This window comes from Phocoena phocoena, chromosome 1 (assembly GCF_963924675.1).
Source record: "Phocoena phocoena chromosome 1, mPhoPho1.1, whole genome shotgun sequence".
Lineage (NCBI taxonomy): Eukaryota > Metazoa > Chordata > Mammalia > Artiodactyla > Phocoenidae > Phocoena > Phocoena phocoena.
In genome coordinates this window covers 25502636-25515523 of record NC_089219.1, presented here as the reverse complement: position 1 = coordinate 25515523, position 12888 = coordinate 25502636, and the positions used below count along the sequence as shown (strand labels likewise).

Genomic DNA, 12888 nt, shown 5'->3' with positions numbered 1-12888 from the left:
TGGAGGCTGAGGATAAATGGTGGCCGCAGAGTGGCGGTCCCCAGTTCCTGGCTGCAGCTGCTGGCTCTCAAGATGGCAGAGCAGGGGCCAAGGCCGAGAGAGCTGCCCCAGCTCTGGCCAGCTTTCCAGGAGCAGGGCCTCTTCCACTACCTGTGCTGCCCTCTGGAGGAGGCAGAAGGCCACACAGAACGGAGCCATTAGCACCCCACATCCAGCCTCCAGTCCTCAGCCTGGGGTTTGCCCACCCCAAGAAAGGAAGAGACCAGAAATTAGCATCTGCCCTCTCATTCAACAAGGTAGGAAGTCGGGCTCTGAGAGGTTAGGAGATTTGCTCACAATCACAAGGGAGAAGAATCGTTTCCAGGACCTAGAGCTGCCTGTTTCCAGCTCAGAACTCCTGTCCCAACATACAGCTTCCGGCCCCGGCCCCAGCCCACCTGATCCAGGGGTGCCTCTGTCCAGGTGGCTTCATCATGTGCTACTCCCTGGGCCCCTGCTGTCTCCGTCCTTGCATGGGGAGCCCCATACACTCCCTTGACTCCTGATGTGGGAAGTTACAGGCCGATGCCTAGGCTGAGGAGCCCTCACATTCTTTCCCTTGACCCTCTCTACCAGCCCCCTCCCCTCCCCTCCCCTCCCCCTCACCCAGGACCTCAGAGGATGGCAGGTTAGCTCAGAGGCAGGCCTTTGGCCGCACCCCCACCCCTTCCAAATCCCACCCCTGAAATGTCATGGCTTTGAGTTTCCATGTGCTTCTTTTCATAAACCAGGTCCCTGTGAAGAGGCAAGGGACTGGCTGTGCACACGGGGGAGTAGGAGACAGTCGTCCTGAAGTCCGGACCAGCTCTGAACCTGGGCATTCTGCCCCCATGGAACTCCCTCAGCATAGCAGGGACAATCCTATGTCACTGTTACCGAGGCTGGCAGAGAAGGCCTTGGATTCTTGGGTCCCCTCAAGAGAGTAGAGAGCATGCTGAAAAGCTTGCTGGGGGCTGGCATAAAAAGCAGATGGCTCAATTTGCCTGGCTTCCTTTGGAGAGGACTGGGTTGCCTGTGCCTTGTGGCCATCGGCCTGCGGAGGGAACACTGGGCTTGAGCCGTGGGTGCAGGCTGGCCTTACCTTCTCCACTCTCAGTCCAGGTTTGAATGCTCCTGGTGGGAGCTTGGAAGAGGAGATGCCATCCATCTTCACAGCCTGCATCCTCCCTCCCTGCTCCCTCTTCCATCAGGCTGCCTTATCCAGGGACACGGCAGATGGTGCCTGGTATTCTAGATGCCCAGTGAAACCAGGCCGCATCCCCCTACCCCCCACCCGATGCTCACTGGCTCATCTCTTGGGAGGGCTCAGGCTTGGGATAAGATGGGGAGTTGATAATCATCTTTGGACCCTGTTGTGCCAGATATGCTGATTCCGTCTCCAAGCATCCAACCTGGCATTAGGTCCAGCGACTCAGAGTCCTGAAGGTCTTCACAGAGCCCAGATAAGCTGGCTTCGGACCAGTTTCTGGTCTGGCCCCTGGCAATAACTGTGTTAACCTGAACGAATCACTTCACTCCTCTGACCTTCAGCTTCTCCTCTGGAAAATGGGAATAATAATCTCTGTTTCACAAGATTATTGAGAGGATGCAGTGAGATAAGGTCAGAGGCTGAGCTGGAAGAGGACTCGGCTAGTCACTCCTTTTCCTTCCCACCCCCCATGAGCCCCTGCCTCACCTACCCCCTGCTGTGGAGCCTGGACTTTGGGTCTGGGGGTTGCCTGCAGTGAAAAAAGAGAAGGCTTGTAGGAGGCAGAGCAGAACATGGAGTCAGGGTGGCTTCCTCTGCTCTAACCTGCTACCCTTCCACCTCACACATACATACCAGCAGCCCCTGGGCAGTGAGGGACGAGGCACCAGATAGGGGAGGGCCTTGAACCATCCTCTCCGACAGCCACCTAGTAATGGCCACTCACCAGAGCCTCCCTTGCTGACAGTGGGAGCCCATCCAGGGTGCAGAGTCTGGGAGAGAGAGGTGAGTACACAAGGGCCGGTGAACAAGATGTGTCTTCATATGCAGCAGACTACAAGGGGGAGGGTACAGCTATTTCAAGGTGCCCTTTGGCTGCTGGCCCTCTGGGCACCAGGGCCAGTCACCCAGGCTCTGCCCTGGCTCCGAGGGCTGGGCTGGAGGGGCCTCTCCCTGAGGCACAGAAAGAAGTCCCATTTGGGGAAACATGCTTTCCTTTTGCCTTTTCATCCTCAAGGGCAGCGAAAAGTAGTAGGGAGCCTCCCTTTGGGGACAGTCAGGTCTCCACAGTCCCCAAACTCACTTGCGCACAGCCCCATTCTGTAATTTCACCTTCTCAGGCAGGAGTTTCAACACTGCTTCCCAGTCCGTGCTGGCAGCCTGGGACAGCTTCAGGCTAAATGGGGGGCTTAACAGGTCCCCATTCCTGAACACACTGGGACAAAGAGCAGCCTGGTAAGGGGAAGGGTCCCCAGAACTACCTACGTGTGAGAGGAAGAAGGATGGCACAGCGGCCAGAAGATGGTCCAAGAACCAGTGCATTGTTTTTCACCCATTAAGCATGTTGGACTTTTTATATCCCAGTCGCCAGGGGCTCCTGGAACAAATCCACCCACTTTCCCTTGGTCTCCCTGAAGCAAAAATCTCTGCCCCTGTTCCCCAACACGAGCACTCACTGGATACAGCAGGGGGAACCTGCAGGTAGCCGCTGTCCAAGGGCCCCATCACATGGCTGCTGAATCACAGGAGGGCCCTGAAACCCGTCAGGCCCCCAGATCAGGAGCGAGTTGAGGCCTTTTGTCAGGGATAGGTCAGTCCAAGGTGGGTAGGGTGAGGGAAAGAAACCAGACTGGGGCAGAAGAGGGGGCAAGGAGGGATGGGACTGGTCACGCCTTTCACCGAAGGGTACTTCTACCTCCCCTAGGTCACATTCTTAACCCCCTCCCATCCGTCTGTTTTATGGCTTCCTCTTTCCTCTGAGGACCATAGCCTGGAGCTAAAGTAAAGTAAAAGTTTGGGAACAGCACAAGGAACAGTGTCTTGAAATCCTGCACCCGAGAAGGCTCCAGAGCTCCAGGGCTCCTGACTTCCCAGACCAAAGTGGGGGCAGCCCCCAGGGGGATGGGAGAACAGAGGGCTGGGGGCTGGTCGGCCCCAGGACTTACTGGTAGTCTGCTGCTCTTCCCACCTGGATCCTCCCCTCTAGGGTGTAAGGAGCTGAAAGGACAGATAGGTCACTGGTCACCTTGGGGAGCCTGGGTCCTCAACAGCCCGGCAGCTGCCAGAGTCGGGGGCTGGGGCCCAGTTCACCAAGTCTTCCTTCCCACTGGAGTCGTCTCAGTCATCTCGGTCTGGAAACAGATGCTGACACCTGAACCTGCCTTAGGTTATGCCTCAGGCTGGACATCCAGTCTGGGGTCTCAGACCCAAACCACAAGATGAAAGGTCGAGATCCTCCTGTATCTCAGAAATTTTCTCATTCGTGAGGTGTGCGGTTTCATCTCATTTTGTATGAGACCGAGGGCAAGTTAAGTGACTCACCTAAGCAACATGGAAGTGACAGAGCCCTGTCTGGCTCCCAACTCCTGGCTCCTTAACTCTCAGCAACCTCAGCTGAGAGCAGAGGAGGACCTGGAAGCCAGATCTGAGCTGGAAGCTCAGACACTCAAATTATTTATTCTCCCATCTTGAAAAGCATAGCCCCACCCTGTAAAGGATAATCCCAGCCTAATGGAGAGCACGGGATGCCTAAACACAGCAGGGAGGAAGTGATGGATGGATTTAGAGTACTTAGTGGTGGTGGTGATGGTCATGGTGGTGGTGAGGACCCAATCAGGAACAGCCTTTGGAAAAAGGGGCTCAACCAGCAGAATGTTCTTCCCACTGGTTGGTCCTGGCTGGATGGGCATGAACATCAGTGTAAGACTTTGACTTGAACTGTGGCTCCACGTGTTATTTATGTACTCTTAGGTAGGTTATTTCACTATCTTGATTTCCCCTTCCAAAGAATGGGGATAAGACCACCCCCTTCAGAGGATTGCTGTATTCCGTGAGATACACAGGAAGTACTGAACACATGCTGTTGCTATCGCTATTACCTCTCTTCAGGCTCTTTGACCAGCTCCAGCCCACTCACGGGAGCTTGCGGAATCGTTCAAAGCCAGCAGCCACATACTGTCCTTCGTTCTGCAGGTCTGCCAGGTCGGTGACAGAGTGGCCATGACAAGGCGTGTAGAGAGCATGCACGGCCAGTGGGGCCTGCACAGCCGATGTCACATCACAGAGGAAGGTCTCCAGGGTGGGGAAGCAGTGTTGAGTCACCACCAGCTGGTGGCCTGGGGAGAAGGGGTCCCCATTCCGGTACACCACTACCCTCTTGGCTGCTGGACTGCCACCTGCCATAGCGTGTCCCCAGCTAGAGACGCAGAGCTGTTGCCAGGCAACTAAGGCAGGGCTGGGAGCAGTGCCAATCAGAGGTGGAGTCCTGCCCTCTCACCCAGAAAGGCAGGGAGGGCCTCCATAGGAGCATCTGTCTGCATTCAAGGTCTCATCCAATCTGCTCTTGGTGGGGCCTCGCAAGAGTACGGCGGGTCTGATCGCTATATATGAAGAAAGAGCCTGGGGCTCAGTGAGAGAGGCAGTGGCAGAGATCACACTGAAACACAGATGTTCCAGTACTGGGTGGAGCGAGGGATTCTCAGCCTCCCTGCCACTCTGCAGCCCAAGGGCTGAGCTTAAAGGAAGATCAGCTTTGGGGGCTGTTCCCCAAGGACGGCTAGTCTGCTCCTGGGCTGTGGCTCCCAGCCAGCTCTGGGGAAGATGCCCCATGTCAGCAGGAAGTGAACAGGAGGGCCCAGAGTCTGTCCTGACCAGAGGCAGAAGATAAATACAACCAGGCTCAGAATCTAAGGAACACCTTTATTCTCCATCAGCCCCCCAACTTTACTCACCCCAGGTGGCTCCCTATCCCAAAATTCGGGTTGAGCCACAGGCAGAGGATGGAAGTATCCTCCTACCTCTACTGATGCCAGCTCTGTGCTCCAACTTCTCTTGGCCTCATTAGCCACCAGTACCTACGGGCAGGGGCAGGAGGTAGAGCTGGTACCAGGGAGCTACAATGAGGTCTTGTCTCCCTCATTGCCCTTTCATAGAATCCCCCTCTGGAACCTGGTCTTCCCTGGTTCCCCAGGGTCTAGCCTGGTGGTCCTGTTTTCCACAGTCGTCCCCTCCAGTGATCCTCTCCTGTGTGGTCTGACCCTGTGGAAGACAGTTTCTCAGGTGGCCTTGATCTCCATGGTACAGTCCTCTGGTTTTTCCATCCTTCATGGCTAGATTCATTGGAGGTTATATCTGTGGAGCTTTTATCACTGGGAGTCTGGCCCTTGAGGTGGTTTAGCCTTCCAGAGATCCAGGCCACCATGCTCTGCCAAAGTCCCATCACAGATGACATGGTCCTCTGAGAGGCCCAACTCTCGTGGCCCAGCTCTTTGGCAATCATGCTCTTTTTGGCCTGGCCCTCTGGGAGAGTTGTCTTCAATGTCTGGGTCCTCACAGAGTGCGGGCAGCTGTGTCCTGGCCTTTCCAGAACAGTAGCCCCTAGATTTGAGGCCTTTGTGGGTCTCGTCCTCTAGAAGTTTTGTCAGCTGCAGGCAGGTCCCTCCAAAGGTCTGTTCTCCACACTCTGGCTCTTTGGTGAGCCTTTTCCCTATGGCCTGATTATCCCATGGTGTGGGCAGCTGTGGTCCTGTCTGTCTGTAGCATAGGTCCCTGTACTTAGCCCCAGCAGTGGTTTTGTCTGTAGTGGCCAGTATTTCTGGGGTTTTATGGGGTTGTGATTTGAGTCTCCAGCAGGAGTCATCCATGTGGTCTGGCTCTCTAGTAGTTCTGTAGGACTGGTCTTCCAGTGGTGGGCCTGGTCGTGACCCAGCTTTCTCACAGCCCTGTCCCCCATGGTCTGCGCACAAGCTGGGCTCATCTCTGGCCTGGTTCGCCTCTGGGGATCTCAGTGTTTGTTTAAGAATTAGGTACTGTTGGAGAAGAGAACACTGTACCAGGCAGGCCTGCTTGGGCATGGCAGGAGGCTTTTCCCTAAGCCCCACCCTTGGCCCTAAATGTGCAGAGAGGGCTCCAAATTAGTGCCTACCTCCTTACGGCTATTGATGGCCTGTTGCAGCCACAGCAGCTCCATAGCCAAGTGGCTGCGGTGGTACTGGAGCTCCTGGAGCTCAGTCTGGCTGTGGGGCAGTCCTGGACCTGCAGCTTCTGTGAAGGAGAGAAGAATGAAGGGAGAAAGCCTTGAGGGGGCAGACAGTGGGCACTGGCCTAGCATTAGACCCTGGCACCCTCCCCCTGCCCACCCATGAGTTGCCCCCAACCAAGCAGAGGGAAGAAGGAAAGGGATGTAGCTTATCTAGCCCAAGCCTTTCACTTTTCAGATGGGAAAGCTGACGCCCAGAGAGGGTCAGAGGCTTGCCCTGATCTAGGCAGAGAGGTACCTGGGTTCTCCATCTTTGACATGTCTCTGGTCTCCTCTTGGCTCGGTTTCCTGGTCCTCCTGCTCTGCTCATCCTGAAGCCATGGGCTATCATCTCTGCAGGGAAGACTGCCTGAGTTTGCTGAGCTCTCTCCTGACTTCTTCAGTATCATCTCCTCCCAGATGGCCTCTTTCTCAGGCTCTTTACATGGGAAGCAGCTCCATAGTTCCTGCTCTGGATTTGGTACCCTCTCTCCAGCTTTCCAGGTCTGATGGGATTTTGCCTTCTGAGAAATCAGAAAGGTATGAGAGCCCCAAGGCTAAACCCTCCAAGTGTCTGGGTGCCATGATATAGCATACAAGTTAATGAGGATTAAGGACTGGGGTGTGAGGAGGTTCAGTCTGCTGCCTTTTCCAATGAGAATAGCTTGTCAGCATGAAGGGTGGAATCCCCTGCCCAGGTCCCTCTTCCCCCTCTCTTCTACCTCTAGGGTGTGTAGTACCTTTGGGAGAAATCGGGGCCTGGGAATCCAGCCCTCAGTCCACTGAAGCGTGCCCAGATCACCCTCGATCTCTCGTACAATAGCCTCATATTCAGCTCGAAGACTCTGGAACTGGCGTCGGACCAAGAAGCCCCGGACGCAGGCCTGGTGTGGAGAACGAGGGGAAAGAAAGCCCTTACCACTGCAACATGGGGGCATCTTGGGGGATTCTCCTGGAGAGGTCTGCAAGAGAGGACCCGGCCCCCGGGAGAGGACAGGTGACGCTGTGTGTTGGCGCTCTGGGGGTTCGAGGGAACGTACTGGGCTGGATCCACCTCGTCGATTAAAGGCCCTTCCCTTAATTTCCCTGATCCCGTAGGAGTGTGTAGTGGGAGTGGGGGGCGCGTAAGGGTCCGTGGGGTCCCCGCATTCTTCAGGCCGGTGGGGCTGGGTCGGTAGGTTCAGAGGTGGGCACGCGGGCAGGTTACTAGACGTGACAGCCTCATCTTGTCCAAAGGTCCCAGTCCGAGATCCCGTGGTGGGGAGGAATCATGCACACCCCAGCCCGCCCCGCACCTGCAGCGCTGTCACTTTCCGATCCAACCGTTCCCGCTCCATCCGGGCGCTAACTGACCCGCCCGGCGCCTGCGCAGTGCGTCACCAGTCTGCGCCGCGCTGGCCTGCTCAGGCCCCGCCCCGCCGTCTCCATGGCAACCTTTCGGCTCCTGCCCGGGGCTGGGCGCCAACTGGCACCTGTCCCCAGCTCCCACTCCCAGAGCAGCACAGGGGAGTCCAGCCCCGCGACCGGGACCTCCCAAACCAGAAGTTTGTTGCAAAGGGGCGTTCCCGCGAGAGCTGGGGCCCGGGCGCCCCTGCCGAGTAAAGGCGCGAGGAGGGGAGGGAGGACACAGAGCCGCTTTCTTTCTTTATGGTTTAATTCCATCCAATGCCCCCCTCCCGCATAGCACCTGGGGGGGCCGCGGAACACCCAATCGAGTCCGTAAAAAGTCACAGTTTGAAGGGAATGAAAAGGGGCGGTCTGAGCCTGGGTTCGACACCTACACAGCTGACGGCTCCTCAGGCTCCGCGTTCTCAGCCAGGTGCAGCTTCTGTCTGTGCCGGTCAAGGATTGTGATGCTCTGGACCCGGGTCCTTGCAGCCCTATTTTCCCAACCTGTACAGGCTCAGTTTCCCCGACTGCGCAAAGGGGCGGGGGCCAGGGACTCTGGAGTGCTCCGTGGTCTGGGGCTGCAGTCCTCACCTGTCCTTCTTGCTAGGTGCCTTACCCCCTTCGCTTTTGCTTTAGATCATGCAGGAGCGTGCACCCGCACTACTTCTGATAGAACTAGATGCGGAGATAATTTAAGTCAGTAAAATTAATTGTTCAGTGCTGAAAGAATAGGAAGACATCAGACAAGCTTTGCCATGGATTGGTGTCGGCTAAAGTACTTGCTAAGATTTTTTTTTTTTTTTTTTTGTGGCCTCTCCCGTGGCGGAGCACAGGCTCCGGACGCGCAGGCTCAGCGGCCATGGCTCACGGGCCCAGCCGCTCCGCGGCATGTGGGATCTTCCCGGACCAGGGCACGAACCCGTGTACCCTGCATCGGCAGGCGGACTCTCAACCACTGCGCCACCAGGGAAGCCCCTTGCAAAGATTTTGATAAGCAAGTAAAACATATTCCCTGCAACCACCTTTCTTTCTCCTAATATTTGGGGAATTCTTGCTGCACCCTCTACCTGGGTAGGGGGAATTTGTGGCTAATTCTGTAGGACTGAAAGGGGTGAGGATGTTGGTTATCTGTAAAGATTCCTGCAGGGTGGTGGGGAGGCCGAAGCTGATTTTATCTCTGGGAGGCGTGCACACACTTACACACTGTCAAGTCCCCTTGAAAGGATACATAGAATTACTAAGATCTTCCAGCTGTCAACAGAGAGAGAAAGGGAAGTTTTTGTAAGGAGGGGCACCTGGTCAAACTCCAGATGCTCTGGGGTTCATCTTCTGGTGGGGGGTTGAGAGGCCCAGAGCTTTGGGCTCCATGCACCCCCAGCTTTTCACCCAGGGGCCAGGAATGGTCTTAGAAGCATGTACCCCTCCACACACCCTCTGGTGCCCCCAGGAACTGAAGCACCCAGCCCTGACCCACATTGCTAAGCAGCTGGTCCAGGTTGCGGTCAGCCATCGTCTTCTTCTGCTCCTCAGGTAGCCCCTCAGTGACCCCGTCCTCCTCCTCCTCCTCCTCCTCCTCCTCTCCACACACGTCCAGGCTGAAGTGCAGCCGGGCCAGCTTCTCCTGCATCTCCCGCACGTGTTCCAACTGCTCAAAGGAGCATTCCTTCCCTGGACAACACCTGTCAGCTCTGGGAGCAAGTCCCAGCCACGCCCCAGAGACCCAGCCCTCCAGCCCCACCTACATGCCCTCTAAGCCCCGCCCCCAGGACTCACCGAAGGCCTGCAGCCGGCCTGAGTGGAAATCATTGAGCAGGTTCAGCAGCCCACCTTCCATCTCATAGACGTCGGTCACCTCGGTCAGGAACGAGTGCTGCAGGGGGGTGCCTGCAGAGCCACCCCCACCTCCTGCCAGCACTGGGCGGCATTTCTCCTTGCTGACCCTGGGTGGGTGGGCATGGCCATGGTCACAGGGTGAGTGGCAGCCAGGTAACCCCAGGTCTTCTGTGCCATCTGTCTATGCACTAATTCACCCTTCTATCCACCCACCAACGTAAATGGATGTTTCGCCCTGTTCTGGGCACCGGGATGGGTAAAGGGAAGGGAGTGGGTGAAGAAGGGTGAGGGTGAGAGGTCAAAAGAAGTCTTTTTCTGCCAGTGATACATCCAGAACCATGCCTGGAATGGGGCTCCTGGGTTCCAGTCTGAGCACCTCACTCATTCTTCCTGTGACCCTGGGTGAATCACTTGTCCTCACCGGTCCTCAGTGAACTTGGGGACAGTTACTCCCTTATTACCATGAAAGCCATCTTACCTCTTCCAAAAATATCTTTCTGCCCCTCTTGTTTGTAAAAACCTTTTCTTTGAATTTTCCATTGCCCTCGGGATAACACTGAATGATCTTTCCAGCTTGGCCCCACTGCCCTCCAGTTGCGTCTCCTACTATCCCTGCCCCAGCCCTGAGCTTCAGCTACCCCGACTTGGCCATCTCCCAACATGCCTCTCAGGCAGGTGGTGCCAAAGGCACAGGGAAACACAGTAATCAGAGAAAGAACGCATGGGTAGTGGAAACAAACACAGACACTATAGGGTAGGAGGCAAATTTTCAATCATTAAAAAAATTAAGCGGAGAATTCAAATTGTTCACCCGAGTATCCCCTCACCATTTCCTACCCCATGACAATCCAGGACCACCAAATCACCTGTGGTTCCTGGAACCTGCCAGGCAATATTTTCCTACCATACTTCTGCCAGGCAAGCCCCTCAGCATAGCACATTCTCCCTCTCCAGTGTGCCCAACAGCCTTCTCTGACTCACTTCCTGGAAGTTTGCTCATTCCCTGCGCTGAGGTGCATCACACTGTGTGATCCCGGTGACCCACCTGGCCTTTTCCCAACACACCTGAGAGTAGGAACTGGGTCTGAGTCCTCAGGGGCCGGTGGGGGGTGGGAGGAGCCCCAGGGAAGGCATGGATTACTGCTTAGTAACGGTAGGCTAAGGCCCCCTTTACCTTCCTGCCCACAGGGCTCAGCCCAGAGTTAGGGTCCCTCCCTCCTTGCCCTCTTCCCTTCTGTACCCACCTCTTGAACTTGGCCCGCTGCTTGGGGGATGGCAGATGAGGGAGTCCCAGGGCCAAGGAGCCGCTGTGGCTGGTGGGCACTGGGACCCTGCGTAGTGTGCCTGGGGGCTGGGCTGGCTGGGTCAGGCAGGGCTTGGGACTCCTTTTCTTCTTCTTGTCCTCCATTGGACGCTGGCTAGGCCTCAGGCCCTGGGAGGGAGGCAGTCCCACTGAGATAGTGAGGGGCAAAGCCATCCCTCCACCTAGCAATCCCTGAGAGCTGCAAAGGATGGCCCCCAGACCTTCCTAACTCTCCCCTCAGCTGCCCAGTATGGGCAAGGCCAGGTGCCAGAACCTACTGCTGGGGTCACAGATGTGTATTTGAAGGAAGTTCTGTGGCCCACCCCAGGTCCTTCTTGCCTTCCAGTTTTAGCCTGAAAACCTAGGCCCTGCCTCAAAGGGCTGGACCAGACACTATTTTCCTGCTGCTGCTGCTCCTGGGGTTTCCTGTCCCTGTAGCTGAGGGGGCGGAGCTGGCAGAGGAAATGTAGGGGGAGACAGGGTGGATGTGAGCTGGCAGGAGCCCGGCTGAGGATTAGGAGTGTCTTAACTCGGCTCCGTTCTATTTATCAACTGCCTGGACAGACGCTGACAAACCTCAGCATGGAAGGTGACAGAGGTGTGGATGGGATCACCTGGGAACACCCCGGTGTCGGGCAGTAACCCCCTGAGGATGGGCAGCAATGGCAGAAGCCGTGGCACGCTGGCAGGGCTCAGTGTGGTTTCCCCGCACTGGCATCCCTCCTCTTCCACCCCACCCCCAATGGCAAACACCAGGAGACTCCCAGAAGTTCCCTGGGACAGACTTCCAGCCGCTTCACCCTCCCCAGTCAGGAAGTCCCCGCTTGGCTTCAGCTGCTGCCAGAGAGGGCCGCGTGGTCGGGCACGTAGCAGGCAGCCTGGGCTTCCAACAAAGGCTGCGCCCGAGGCTGGCACCGCTGGATCTCCCGCCCGGCCCCGCCCCTTCAGCCCCAGGTCCGCGGAGGCCCCCCCCCCCCAGATGGAGGTCTGAAGGCCCTTTACGGGGTTTCCTCAAGCTGCTTACTCCCAGTTTCCACCACCAAGCCCGACTCCGCACTCTGGGATGGCGGTGGCGCTGGGGGCATAAGCATTTAAATGGTACGAGGCTGGCTGGCACGGGTGTGGGACAACGGTGGTGGAGGGGAGACAGAAGCGCGTCAAATGCCTGGCCCAGCAGCAGCTTGGTTCAATTAAGGACTCGATAGAAAAACTGCAGCGGGAGCCTCGGCTCCCCAGGAATGGCTGGGGGCGACCTGGGATCTATTTCCCACAATCTCCAAAGCCGTGTGCCAAATGGATCGCTCATCTCGGGAGCCAGGATCCGAAATGGAGCATCAGACCCGCGTCATTGAGCCTCTGCACCCACTCCCGAAGTGGGTAACTGACCTGGAGGTTTGGGTCTGGAGTGATGCTTCCGTGGGGGTTCCCTCCGCCCTCCGCAGCACTCTCCAACTCGGGAACGGAAAGGGTGGAAGCTGAGCTCTCAAGAGGTAATTTGCATTTAAAGAGAAAGTGACCTTTTTTAGAGTGGGATGGAGTAAGATGGGAGGAACATCCCCACATTTATTAAGCTGTCCCTTTCACTCGACTTTACCTCCCCAGCTGAGCTAAGGTGATGACATTGGTTGTGTGATGGCAATCTAAAAAAAAAACCCTTTCACTTTCCTATCAGTTTTGGAGAGAAGTTACAGTCCCTTACCAAACGGTGGCAGCTCTGTCAGAAATGGAGGGGAGGAGGAGGTGGGGGGTAGAGAATGAATGCATACATATATATGGCACGTAAGAAGCACAAGCAGCAGCAGCAGCAGGAAGAAACTGCAGAAGACAACCATCTTTCAAGTGAGTCCCGGTCCCCTATTAAGCATTTTACGTACATTTAATCCTCATAACCCTGAAGGAAGGTAGTCATTTTACTGAAAGTCAACAATAGTCTTTTTTAAAAAATATATTTATTTATTTGGCTGCACCCAGTCTTCATTGCGACATGCGGGATTTTCAGTTGCGGTATGCGAACTCTAGTTGTGTCACGGGGGATCTAGTTCCCTGATTACAGATCAAACCCGGGCCCCCCACGCTGGGAGCCGGGGAACCACCATGGAAGTCCCAACAGTAGTCTTCTGA

At 56.1% G+C, this 12888-nt stretch overlaps 3 protein-coding genes across 4 annotated transcripts; all 3 read right to left on the bottom strand.

The window, feature by feature from the left end:
- Positions 1-67: 67 nt before the first annotated feature.
- On the bottom strand, positions 68-4408 carry DCDC2B (doublecortin domain containing 2B). Its single transcript, XM_065895927.1, is given in 11 exon segments — positions 68-114; positions 117-162; positions 438-553; positions 973-1072; positions 1715-1757; positions 1862-1916; positions 1919-1998; positions 2310-2441; positions 2683-2759; positions 3172-3223; positions 4143-4408. Coding segments are annotated over 11 exon segments (1014 nt in total).
- A 790-nt stretch (positions 4409-5198) lies between these two features.
- Positions 5199-7579, bottom strand: IQCC (IQ motif containing C). Its single transcript, XM_065884120.1, is given in 6 exon segments — positions 5199-5390; positions 5392-6033; positions 6150-6268; positions 6502-6766; positions 6983-7126; positions 7538-7579. Coding segments are annotated over 6 exon segments (1404 nt in total).
- Positions 7580-7883: 304 nt separating this feature from the next.
- CCDC28B (coiled-coil domain containing 28B) lies at positions 7884-12239 on the bottom strand. Of its 2 annotated transcripts, XM_065887239.1 has the most exons (7): positions 12154-12239; positions 10709-10896; positions 10446-10529; positions 9405-9571; positions 9106-9299; positions 8860-8882; positions 7884-8074 (listed from the first exon to the last, which is right to left on the bottom strand). In XM_065887239.1, the coding sequence occupies exons 2-7, from the start codon at positions 10870-10872 to the stop codon at positions 8020-8022; spliced, it is 687 nt and encodes a 228-aa protein (XP_065743311.1). In that variant the 5' UTR covers positions 10873-10896; positions 12154-12239; the 3' UTR covers positions 7884-8019. The 2 variants fall into 2 exon arrangements, with proteins under 2 accessions (XP_065743311.1, XP_065743320.1); XM_065887248.1 differs by lacking the exon at positions 10446-10529.
- Between the last annotated feature and the right edge of the window lie 649 nt (positions 12240-12888).

Coding starts and splice junctions, on each gene's coding strand:
- CCDC28B (XM_065887239.1), bottom strand. CDS start 10,872: ATGGAGGACAAGAAGAAGAAAAGGAGTCCCAAGCCCTGCCTGACCCAG. Junction 10,530..10,708: donor CAGCGGGCCAAGTTCAAGAG/GTGGGTACAGAA, acceptor TCCTACTCTCAG/GTGTGTTGGGAAAAGGCCAG. Junction 8,883..9,105: donor TGGACCAGCTGCTTAGCAAT/GTGGGTCAGGGC, acceptor CTCTGTTGACAG/CTGGAAGATCTTAGTAATTC.